We start from the raw sequence: 11683 nt of genomic DNA, 5'->3' as shown, positions 1-11683 counted from the left end.
GTGACGAGGGAGATGCTGCAATGGTCGTAAGTGTGAAAAACGGTCCCTTTTTCCAGCGCCGTTGTAACTTTGAAACTGTCACTAAATGAGGACTACCAGTCGCTGGGGATTTCCTGCATTGGTCATTCCTGTCTCTGTTTAAAAGACAACTGAATATTTGCACTTTTAGTTAAAGATGTACCAGGGAGGGCAAAATATCCCATCCAAGCAAATAAATAACTTGAGAGGTCAGGATAGGCTGCCACCGGTCCACGGCGTGAAACTCCCAATTGTGCAAAAAGGTGTATTTACACGTAAAAAAAATGCAGGTTTTGACTCGACCGTCTTTCGGTGAAAGACAAGCCGTGGGTTTCGATAATTTTATGTTTTAGAGAAGAGAGAGCTGGAGGAGAAGAGGCTGCCAACAGAAGCTACTGGAAAACGGAAGGAAGGAAGGAAGGAGAGGAGGGAAAGGGAAGGGAAGGGAAGGGAAGGGAAGGGAAGGGAGGAAAAAAGAAAGGAAAAGAAAGGAAAGGAGGAAGAGGGAAGGGACGGAGAAAGAGAAGGAGAAGAAGGGAAGGGAAGGGAGGAAAAAAGAAAGGGAAGGGAAGGAGAAGAAGGGAAGGGAGGAAAAAAGAAAGGAAAGGAAAGGAGAAGAAGGGAAGAGAAGGGAGGAAAAAAAGAAAGGAAAGGAAAGGAGGAAGAGGGAAGGGAAGGAGAAGGAGAAGGAGAAGAAGGGAAGGGAGGAAAAAGAAAGGGAAGGAGAAAAAGGGAAGGGAGGAAAAAAGAAAGGGAAGGGAAGGAGAAGAAGGGAAGGGAAGGGAGGAAAAAAGAAAGGAAAGGAAAGGAGGAAGAGGGAAGGGAAGGGGAAGGAGAAGAAAGGAAGGGAGGAAAAAAGAAAGGGAAGGGAAGGAGAAGGGAAGGGAAGGGAGGAAAAAAGAAAGGGAAGGGAAGGAAAAGGGGAGTGGGAAAGATAGGGAAGGAAGAAAGGAAGGGAACAAGGGAGAGGGGGAGGGAGGGAGAGAGAAGGGAGGGAATAAGGAAAAGGAAGGAAGGAAAGAGAGGCAAGGGAAGGGGAGAGGGAGGGTGGGAAGGAGGAATAGGGACGGAAGAAAGGAAGGGAACGAGGGAGAGAGAGAAGGAAGGTAGAGAGAGAGAGAGGGAAGAAGAAGGGAGGAAATAAAGGAAAGGAAGGAAGGAAGGCAGGAGGAAGGAAATGTTATTTCTCCATTGCTGCAACTTATCGTCTTCTCTACCTCACTCATCAAACACCCTCCTCCAACCTTCAATTTTGTTTTCCCCCCTCCCCAAAATTAGCTCCCCCCCACGACTCCCACCCCCCCTCCCCGCCTCTCCCCAAACCCTCCCACCCCACCTCCGAATTCTCTTTGCGCCTGCAGGGCAACCTCTCGTAAGCACCGGAGAGGAAGATGCCCACCTGGATAAATTCCATGCATTCCCACCCCTCGTCCAGCTGAAAAGCCCCCCTACCCTCCCCTACCCCTACCCCGAAACCCATAACTGGGAAAACTCACAATTAAAACAAAGACGCCCAGGAACTCGGCCAGGCATTGCCGCAAGAGGTGGCTGCGAAGCCTGCAACGGGTTCGAAGTGTGCCCAGCCAGCGGGCATAAGACATGGTAAGGCTGGCGCAGCGAGGGAGCGAAGCAGGCTGGCGCAGGGCAATATATATATATATATATATATATATAATGCCTCCGCTGTAAAGTTCCTTGGCTGGGCGACGAGGAGGATAATAGCTAATTATTCAGGGTTGATTAATTACCTGGCCAACTAGTTACGTAAGGGCAAAGGGCAGAAGAGGGAAAGGAACCATCAGCGGGCACGACGGTGGGTGGGTGGGTGGCCAGGGGAGAGGTCCGGCTTGCCTCTGGGGAAACTCCTCGGAGGAGAGAACAGGTAGACTTGGCTCAGCTCGGGAGGCTCGTTCAGCCAGGGTTGGGGTATTCCGCACCCCGGTTGGCCCCCGGAGATTGGGCGTTGGAATCGTTGGCACCCGTTTCGGCATCTTGGCATTCTCCGCCGGCCTTGCCCTTTGGGATGTTGGAACGGTTCACAAAAACACACACGCGGAGCAGGTCACGGGCGTCTCTCGCACACAGGACACGCCCAAGGAGAGGCCTTGCCAGGTTGGACGGGGGCCAAGGCTGCGGCCCCGAAGTCAGGGAGGGGGGAAGAGGGTGGGCATAGGGGTCGAGGTTGGTCCTGGGTTTGAATCTAAGGAGGGGGGGGGGGAAAAGGGAGTTTTTTTTTAATTTAGGTATCTGCCAGGGAGGAAAAAGGCTGTCGAAAGACCCCATATCCAGAGGCAGAGATTTCTGAGGTTCTAATATACGCAGGTTGTCCTAGACTTACGACCGTTCGCTTAGTGACCGAAGTTGCAACGGCCCAGGAAAAAAAGGGACTTACAACTTACGGATGTTGCAATATCTCTGGGGGTGGGGTCAAAGACAACTGACTCGTACTTATGACGGACGTAGGGGGCAGGGGATCGAGATTCGGATGTTTTAAGACAACTGACTCGTACTTATGACGGACGTGGGGGGCAGGGGATCGAAATTCGGATACTTAAGACAACTGACTCGTACTTATGACGGACGTGGGGGACAGGGGATCGAGATTCGGATGTTTTAAGACAACTGACTCGTACTTATGACGGACGTGGGGGGCAGGGGATCAAAATTCGGATGTTTTAAGACAACTGACTCGTACTTATGACGGACGTGGGGGGCAGGGGATCGAAATTCAGAAGCTTACGACAACTGACTTGTACTTATGATGGTTGCGAAGGACACGGGATCAAAATTCGGACGCTTAGGCAGCTGACTCGCACTTATGACGGTCGCGGAGGTCACGCAATCCGCCTTTTGCGACGAGCGAAGTCAAGGGGGACGTCGGATTTGCTTAACGGCCGCGGAGGTCCACTGAACGGCGGTGGCAAGGGGAGGTCGTAATATGGGGCAAGGCTCACGTTAGCCACGGGCTGTCCCGCTTAGCAACGGGCTCAATTGTGGTCCTGAGTTAAGGGTTACGATGCCTCTCCGTCGGCACTGGAGAACCTCCAGCTTCAGGAGCAATCTACCTGCAGTATTCCCAGACTCGGGAACTAGAAGGGTGATTTAAAACGGGTTTTTTTCTGAAGATTCTGCCTGGGCGATTTCTTTGCCCAAATCCTCCCCAAATCTTCCAAAAGGAGAAAAAAAAAATAGCACGCAGACAAACCTCAAGCATAAATATATATTTTTTTTATTTGTCCTATTTTCAGGCGACCGAGCAGGAGGCAGGAGCGAGCTCAGGAAATGCATAGAAATCTGGGGGGAAATGACAATATATATATACAGTACATATATATACATACTTATACATACATCATACATATACATACACACACACATACATACATATATATATATATATATTCCTTCCTCCTCCTATTTTCCTCACGACAACCCTGTGAGGTGGGCTGACAGGGAGGGACTGCGCTGGCCTCCATGCCTAAGGCGGGACTAGAACTCCCAGTCTCCTGGTGATTGGCCCAAAGGCACCCAATCAGCTTTCATGCCTAAGGCGGAACTAGAACTCCCAGTCTCCTGGTGGTTGGCCCAAAGTTACCCAGCTGCCTTTCATGGCTAAAATGGGACTAGAACTCCCAGTCTCCTGGTGATTGCCCCAAAGGCAACCAGCTTTCTTTCATGCCTAAGACGGAACTAGAACTCCCAGTCTCCTGGTGATTGGCCCAAAGGCACCCAGCTGTCTTTCATGCCTAAGGCGGGACTAGAACTCCCAGTCTCCTGGTGATTGGCCCAAAGTCACCCAGCCGGCTTTCATGCCTAAGGCGGGACTAGAACTCCCAGTCTCCTGGTGATTGGCCCAAAGGCACTCAGTCAGCTTTCATGCCTAACGCGGGACTAGAACTCCCCGTCTCCTGGTGATTGGCCCAAAGTCACCCAGTCGGTTTTCATGCCTAAGGCGGGACTAGAACTCCCAGTCTCCTGGTGATTGGCCCAAAGTCACCCAGTCGGCTTTCATGCCTAAGGCGGGACTAGAACTCCCAGTCTCCTGGTGATTGGCCCAAAGGCACCCAGCTGGCTTTCATGCCTAAGGCGGGACTAGAACTCCCAGTCTCCCGGTGATTAGCCCAAAGTCACCCAGCTGGCTTTCATGCCTAAAGTGGAACTAGAACTCCCAGTCTCCTGGTGATTGGCCCAAAGGCACCCATTCAGCTTTCATGCCTAAGGCGGGACTAGAACTCCCAGTCTCCTGGTGATTGGCCCAAAGGCACTCAGTCAGCTTTCATGCCTAACGCGGGACTAGAACTCCCCGTCTCCTGGTTTCTAGCCTTCACTACTAGACCGAACTGAACCATATGCAGGGCAAGGCTTAAGACGGAGAAAATGCCATCTGGGCACGGATCTTTCCCCTTACCTGCCTCTCTGCCGGCAGAATTACTGGTTCGGGAACCAGCGGCGGAAAAAGGTGTTGAGAATAGAACTCGTGTCACTCAGGTCTCCATCCGGGCCGGAGCTGAAAGAGGCCGGATCTCCTGCAAAACACCGGGAGGGGAAAAAAAAATTTCCTACTGATGTTTTATTCCCGTTTCCCTAAAGAGATTCACGTTCCTGATTCTTTTGCTTGCCCAATTTCAATGTACCGGTTTGCCCTACGCAGCCATGAGGACTAGAAACATGTGTTGGCGGCCTTTGGCCAAAAAAAAAAAAAAAAAAAAAAAAAGGATGCCCGCCCCACCCACCCCGGAGACTTACGTGGGCCTCTCAGCAGGCCGTCATCAGGCCCCAGGCTCCGAGTAACGACGGTCTCCTCGTGGCCCTGGCTGTCGCGCACCGTCCGGCGTTCCTCGACCGTCTTAAAATCCGGAGAGAAAAAAAAAAAAAAAAAACAGCCAGAAATTCAGAAAAACAGATTTCGATTTGAAAAAGGGCCCTGTCAGGTTTCGAGGTCGTCTCAAATAAATTGCATTTCAAACAAAAGTCTTTGAAAAAAAACTCCTATTTATTAAGCACGACATTTTAAACCCGACTCCATCGAAGCCAACACTGACTTCCAGACCCAAAACCCTCCCTTTCCGTTCCCCACTCCTCTGCACTCATTGGCCATCTTCCAAGTCACTCTACCCCTCATCTACTGCTCCAGCTCAAAGGAATTTCCCCCCTCCCATCCCATCTCCTAGGGGATATTATCTCCAGGGAAAATAAGTAGGTGAAAAGTCAAACGTCCCTTTCCAGACGCCTCCGCCTCTCCTTCTTATATCAGCACTAGAGTAAATGCAGCTTGAAGTGCTGACAGGCCGGAGTTTTCGAGGGAAACCGTTGAGGACTAGAAACTTGGTGGGGTTTTTTTTTTTTTTTTTGAAGCAGCGTGGTTTTGAGCCCTGCAAACCCTGCTCCCCTGCACTCACCCCATCCGGCGCCATCACTTTTGTGACCGAGACGCTTTTGAAATACGACCGAGGCTGGGCCGGCGGGAGAATGGCTTGCAAACCTTTGGAAGTTACCTGAGAGTCGAGATCTGTAAAGGAAAACAAACGAGATCCAGACAAGAGAAAATAAAAACAAACCGATGGGACGTTATGGGTTTCGGAGTCCGAGCGGTGCACGTCCTTGAGTTACGACGATAAGCAAGCCTGCCCCTTTACGGTTTCAAATCATGATGCTCACCAAGCAAACGATTTTATGACCTTATTTCCCCCAGGTGGTCGTTAAGCGAATTTGCGGGCGTTAAGCAAAACCCCAGAGGGGCCGGCCCTCTCGACCTTCAGGAAAACAGGTCGTTAAGTATCTTTCTGAAGGGTTTCAAGGTACCTTTGAATGGTCACTAAAGGGATTAGCCAGTTGTAAATTGAGGACTTAATGCCGTTTGGCCAAAAGACAAAAAAGCAGATTCTGTGTTTGTCCTGCAACAATGAGGACTAGAAACTTGAGAGCGGAGTCACCCGAAAACTTTTTGAAAAAGGCATAAATAAGAGTGTTTGGGTTGGAAGAGCTCCTAACTTTTGAGTTTATAATTTAAGTTTTTAAAGCGTTATCTATCCCTCCACGTGAGATTAGGTGGCAAAGGCCGGTTAATGATTAATCCGAAGTCATAAATGGGATTATTTAAAAGGTTTGGCTGCAGAAGATAAGGCTATGGCTGCCATCGTCCCTTCCCTAGGTATTTCTCGGAGCTCCTGCGTAACTCAGTGGCCACCAACGTATCTGGTGGCAGGGAGTTCCAGAGTCCAAAAAGTGTTTCCTTCACATAAAATGTACTGCAGCTTGGTAGGCCTGGCCAACGTTTTGCCAATTTTGGTTGAGAATGTTTTGAATTACGATAAAAGTTTCATCAATCCTGAATTAGCTTTTTTTTTTTAAAAAAAAAACAACCTATTTTTATTCCCTTGTGATGGGCTTTGTTTTTAGATTTTTTGTTTTTAATCAATGTATATATTAGATTTTTCAAATGTTTCTACCTTTATGTATTTTATATACATCTGTATCTCTCTCTTTCTATCTATTGATCATCTATCTCTACCTCTTCTTTCTCTCTTTCTTTCTCTCTTTCTCTATATCTATTTATCTCTATCTCTACCTCTACCCCTCTGCCTCTACCTCTCTTTCTCTCTACTTCTACCTTTCTCTCTATATATTATCTCTCTACCTCTTTCTCTCTCCCCTTCTCTCTATTTCTCGACCTCTACCTCTCTCTATTTCTACCTCTCTATCTCTACCTCTACCTCTTTCTCTTTCTATCTCTCTACCTCTTTCTATCATCTATCTCTACCTTTCTTTCTCTACCTTTCTTTCTACCTTTCTTTACATCTATCTATCATCTATCTATCTATCTATCTATCTATCTATCTCTACCTCTATCTCTACCCGTCTCTTTACCTTTCTCTCTCTACCTCTACCTCTTTCTCTCTATATATATATATCTACCTCTCTCTTTCTATGTCTACCTCTCTCTCTCCTTCTCTTTATCTCTCTCGACCTCGACCTCTTTCTCTTTCTATCTCTCTCTATCTCTCCCTTTCTCTATCTACTTTTCTCTCTATCTCTTCCTATCTATCTCTATCTCTCTCTCTTTCTCTATATCTCTCTGTCTCGACCTCTTTCTCTTTCTTTCTCTCTCTCTCTCTATAGCTATCTATCTATCTATCTATCTATCTATCTATCTAGGTTTTTTTTTCTAATGTTTTCACTTTGGGGATTTTTCTTTAGCTTTTAAAAGTTTGCGTCTTTGTCTTCCACCTTCTTATGCTGATCTGTGAGCAGAAATAAAGGACTGGATTGATTGGCTATCAAGATCTTTAAAAATAAAGACTGCAAATATTCGGGACAAGCTCTCCATCTGAATCCTACGATGGTTGAAACGCTCCAGATATTCGCCCCGGCTTAGCATTAGATCTTTCTGCAAAATTCAGTCTCTGACCTCCATCCTCTTTGCGGGAATCTTTCAAATCGGGGGCATCCGAATGGCTCTCTTGAAACTGCAAAAAAAAAGAAGAAAAAGAAGAAGAAGGAGAAGGAGAAGGAGAAGGAGAAGGAGAAGGAGAAGGAGAAGGAGAAGGAGAAGAGAAAAAAAGATCATTGGATCACTAAGAAAAAAAAAAAGAAAAGAAAAGAAAAGAAACACCTTACAGTGTTTGGATAATTCAAGGAAAGTCGAATGGGGAATGTCAGTGGGGGTTACAGGAGCTAATTTCTCCCACCCACCAACCCACCTCCCATCCATGAAACCCCCCCACACGCACCCCTCGGAAAGGGGCCCAGGGTCTCCCCCCTGGAATTGGTGGATTGGGACCCTCGTCAGCTCCACGGCTTTGGCTGTCCGGGAATTTCAGCATCGAATCGCGGAGGGTCTGTCCCTTGTCAGCAGGGGGGCTGGCGGGCGGTGGGTGGCATTCCAAGCGAGGGAATTCTGGGAGGAGGAAAAAAAAGGAAAGTGGAACTTAAGATTCAGAAGCAAATCTGGGGAGGGGGGAGGAAGTGGGGGGGAGGTTGGACTGTAAAAAGAATGGAAGGGTGCGAGTGAGGAAGGAATAGAAGGAAGGAAGGAGGAATAGAGAAGAAGGAAGGAAAGTGGGAAGGAAGGAAAGAGGAAAGTAGGGGGAGAGGAATAGAGAAAGGAAGGAAAGAATGGAGGGAAAGAGGGAGGGAGGAAGGAAGGACAGCAGGAAGGAAGGAAAGCAGGAAGGAAGGAAGGGAGAGAAAAGAAGGAAGCAAAGAGGAAGGAATGAAGAGAGGAAGGAAGGAAGGGAGGGAGGGAGGGAGGAAAGCAGGAAGGAAGGAAAGCAAGGAAGGAAAGAAGGAAAGAAGAGGAAAGAAAGGAAGCAAGGAGGGAGGGAGGAAGAAATAAAGAGAGGAAGGAAGGAAGGAATAGAGGGAAGGAAGGAAGAAGGGAGGGAGGGAGGAAGGAAGGAAGGAAGGAAAGCAGAAAAGGAAGGAAGGGAGGAGGGAGGGAGGAAGAAATAAAGAGAGTAAGAAGGAAGGAATAGAGGGAAGGGAGGGAGGAAAGAATAAAGAGAGGAAGGAAATGGAAGGAGGAAGGAATAGACGGAAGGAAAGAAAGAAAGGAGGGAGGAAGGGAGGGAGGGAAAGAAGGAAATGCTTCAAACCACTGGATCAAAGCCCCCGAAAGGGCACCCACCAAAGGACGGGGGAGGCAGGCTCCGGGTTCCGATGTCGTTGAAGAAGTTGTTAAAATCCCGGAAGAGCTCCTGGAAGCCAAATTGGTCGTGGAAGTGAATCCCGCCCGGCTCGAAGGTGAAGCCGAAAGTGAAGCCGTCGGGGAAAAAGTGATTTTCCTGGAAATCCAGATCGTCCTCATCATCTTCATCGTCCTCATCATCCCGGGTGAAAGCCCCCCAAAAGGGATCAGGGGTCCTGAGAAAGGGAGAGAGAGAGAAATAGAGATGGGAGAGGCAGATAGATATAACGTAGATAGATATTGGTATCTATTATTCATGTCTATTTATATCCATCAGTCTGTATAGTTGTCTGACTCTTTTTTACATTATGTCTACCATTTATCAATTCATCTAATATATATTTGATATCCATCTTTCTGTTTGCCTATCTCTCTTATCCATCTCCTTCCTTTCTTCCTTCCCTTTATCTATTATATTCCTCCTTTTTATCATTTATCTCTTCTATATCTTTCTTTCTATACATCCATCCATCTCTTATCCATTTACTTCTTTCCTTCCTTCCTTCCTTCTATTATCTTCCTTCCTTTTTTATTCTATCTATCTATCTATCTATCTATCTATCTATCTATCTATCTTCAATTCACACATAAATATGTGTGTGTGTGTGTGTATTATCGTATATATATATACATATATATATTTACATACAATACTCTGACGATGTCAGCAGATGGCTGACGAAAGCTTAGTATAATAAAATTTTAATTCTTTTAAAATTTTAAAATCTTAAATTCCGGAGTTCCGCAGTATGTCTGCTTCTTTTTTTACTAATATACCTGGAACTCGTACTTTTAGAATAGTTTGTAATACACACACACACACAGGTATGTATGCATGCATGTATGTATACATGTATGCATGTATGTATGCATATATGTATGTATATGTGTGTGCATGTATATATGCATGTATATATGTATGTATATGTGTGTATGCATGTATATGTGCATGTATATATGTATGTATATGTGTATGCATGTATATATGCATGTATATATGTATGTATGTATATTTGTATGTATATGTGTGTGTGCATGTATATATGCATGTATATATGTATGTATATGTGTGTATGCATGTATATATGCATGTATATATGCATGTATACATGTGTATGCATGTATATATGCATGCATGTATATATGTATGTATATGTGTGTGTGCATGTATATATGCATGTATATATGTATGTATATGTGTGCATGCATGTATATATGCATGCATATATGTATGTATATGTGTGTATGCATGTATATATGCATGCATGTATATATGTATGTATGTGTGTATGCATGTATATATGCATGCATGTATATATGTATGTGTGTGTGCATGTATATATGCATGTATATATGTTATGTATATGTGTGTGCATGTATATATGCATGTATATATGTATGTATATGTGTGTGTGCATGTATATATGTATGTATATGTGTGTATGCATGTATATATGTATGCATGTATGTATGCATGTATGCATGCATGTATGTATATATATTGGGGGGGAATCCAACAGGTACAGAGTGGAGCTGGCAGGCAGGCAGAAGTCCAACCGGTGCTGCTTTAACCTCCCAGGGATAGGAGGGCCTCGTTTACGGATTGGGCCCCCGCTCACCCCTCCCTGGGGCAGGGGATGATGGGATCGGTGGTCCAACCCCCACTCCGAAAGCGAAGAGGCCAGGAATGGGCTCAACCGGCGAGGCTTCTGCCCCCTGCAGGCGCTCGGGAGGCTCCTGGGGCGGGAAAGGGGGAGCGGGGGGGCCCGACCTACCGAGGGGACCCCCAGATCTCACCTCCGGAAGCCGAAAAAGCCTCGGAAAAGGTCGAAAACGCTCATTCCGCCCAGCGGCCGTAAAGCGAGTCGGGGCTCTCCCAGCTCAAGGAACGCTCGCTTCCGCCACCCCCGTCGCGAAAGGCGCCTTGTTTTTGTTTTGTTTTTTCCCCTGCCGTAAAGCAAAGGGTTTTCACGACATCGTCCTCACCACGTTCACTTCCCCGAAGTGACGTTTTCCTCCATCCGGGCGACTTCAACTCCCAGAATCCCTTTCTGCCGGCGAAGCTCAAGCAAAGCCGGCGGAGGAATTCTGGGAGTTGAAGTCCGTGCGCCTCTATAAAAAGCGCAAATCTCTCTGCTCTGTATTTCTTTGATCAACTATTGTGTCATAAAAAATAAATTTAAAAATAAACTATTTTTTTTTAAAAAAAACAACTTTTTTTGTGGCATTTCCTGGCTAGTCTCCAAGGGAGGGCCTCTGTTAAGCCTTGATTTCAGTTGTCAGTCAATGCAATATTCTTGAATTTGGCTGCATCATTTTAAGATCCATCTGAGTATTTTCTCCTCTTTTTATTTGCCCAAATAAAGTACTGGAAATAAGCTTCTGCACAGGGCCCACTCCCCATGTGCTAAAGGAACCTCTCCAAAAATATATATTTTTAGGAGAACCTCTATTAAAAGTGTTATTCAGTATTTTTAGTTCCAATCTGGTGAATTACAGATATTCTTTGTCTATTGCAATAGTATTATTTGCTATTGGAACCTCTTTTTTAAAAAACCTTATTTTCTGCAAAAAAAAACACTTTTATTTGCAATGGGAGCCCTTTAAAAAAAAGAGAGAGAGAGAAAAAAATAAATGACTCGTTCTCTCCATCCAGTTAAATTCCCATTTAAAAAAATGCCGGTTTTCTTTTGCTTCCCCCTTTTAAGGGTCTTGTATTGTTAGAAACCATCAAGCAAATACTTTAAATCTTTAATCATATGATCCACACTAGATTGCCACGGATTATGTTTAAAATTTAAATTTAATTTCAAAAGGTTTGGGTTTGGTTTCCTAATTTTCTCCAGGTCAATATTACGGCCCCGATTCTCATCTTCATCTCTTTTTTTGTTGTCAAGACACAATTTCCCATCAAAACCCTGGACAGGCAGTCCTCAACATACGACCAAGCCGTTTATCCCTTGTATGTTGTGACGGTTG

General features: G+C 45.9%; 2 protein-coding genes across 2 annotated transcripts in view; both read right to left on the bottom strand.

Annotated features, from left to right (window-relative positions):
• The window catches only part of AQP10 (aquaporin 10), an 8269-nt gene extending 6650 nt beyond the window's left edge, over positions 1-1619 (bottom strand). Inside the window, 1 exon segment of the mRNA XM_070951454.1 lies at positions 1515-1619. Coding sequence (XP_070807555.1) covers positions 1515-1619 — 105 coding nt within the window.
• A 1607-nt stretch (positions 1620-3226) lies between these two features.
• HAX1 (HCLS1 associated protein X-1) lies at positions 3227-10595 on the bottom strand. The gene is made up of 8 exons (XM_070951457.1): positions 10502-10595; positions 8645-8880; positions 7749-7915; positions 7427-7484; positions 5418-5527; positions 4765-4864; positions 4427-4544; positions 3227-3312 (listed from the first exon to the last, which is right to left on the bottom strand). Exons 1-7 carry the CDS (start codon positions 10543-10545, stop codon positions 4447-4449), a joined length of 813 nt encoding a protein of 270 aa, XP_070807558.1. The 5' UTR covers positions 10546-10595; the 3' UTR covers positions 3227-3312; positions 4427-4446.
• Between the last annotated feature and the right edge of the window lie 1088 nt (positions 10596-11683).

This window comes from Pituophis catenifer, unplaced genomic scaffold (assembly GCF_029215685.1).
Source record: "Pituophis catenifer annectens isolate HBS135680 unplaced genomic scaffold, rPitCat1.0.hap2 SCAF_10, whole genome shotgun sequence".
Taxonomy (NCBI): Eukaryota; Metazoa; Chordata; class Lepidosauria; order Squamata; family Colubridae; genus Pituophis; species Pituophis catenifer.
The sequence above is the reverse complement of the archived record's forward strand: the minus strand, read 5'-3'. Positions and strand labels throughout refer to the sequence as shown.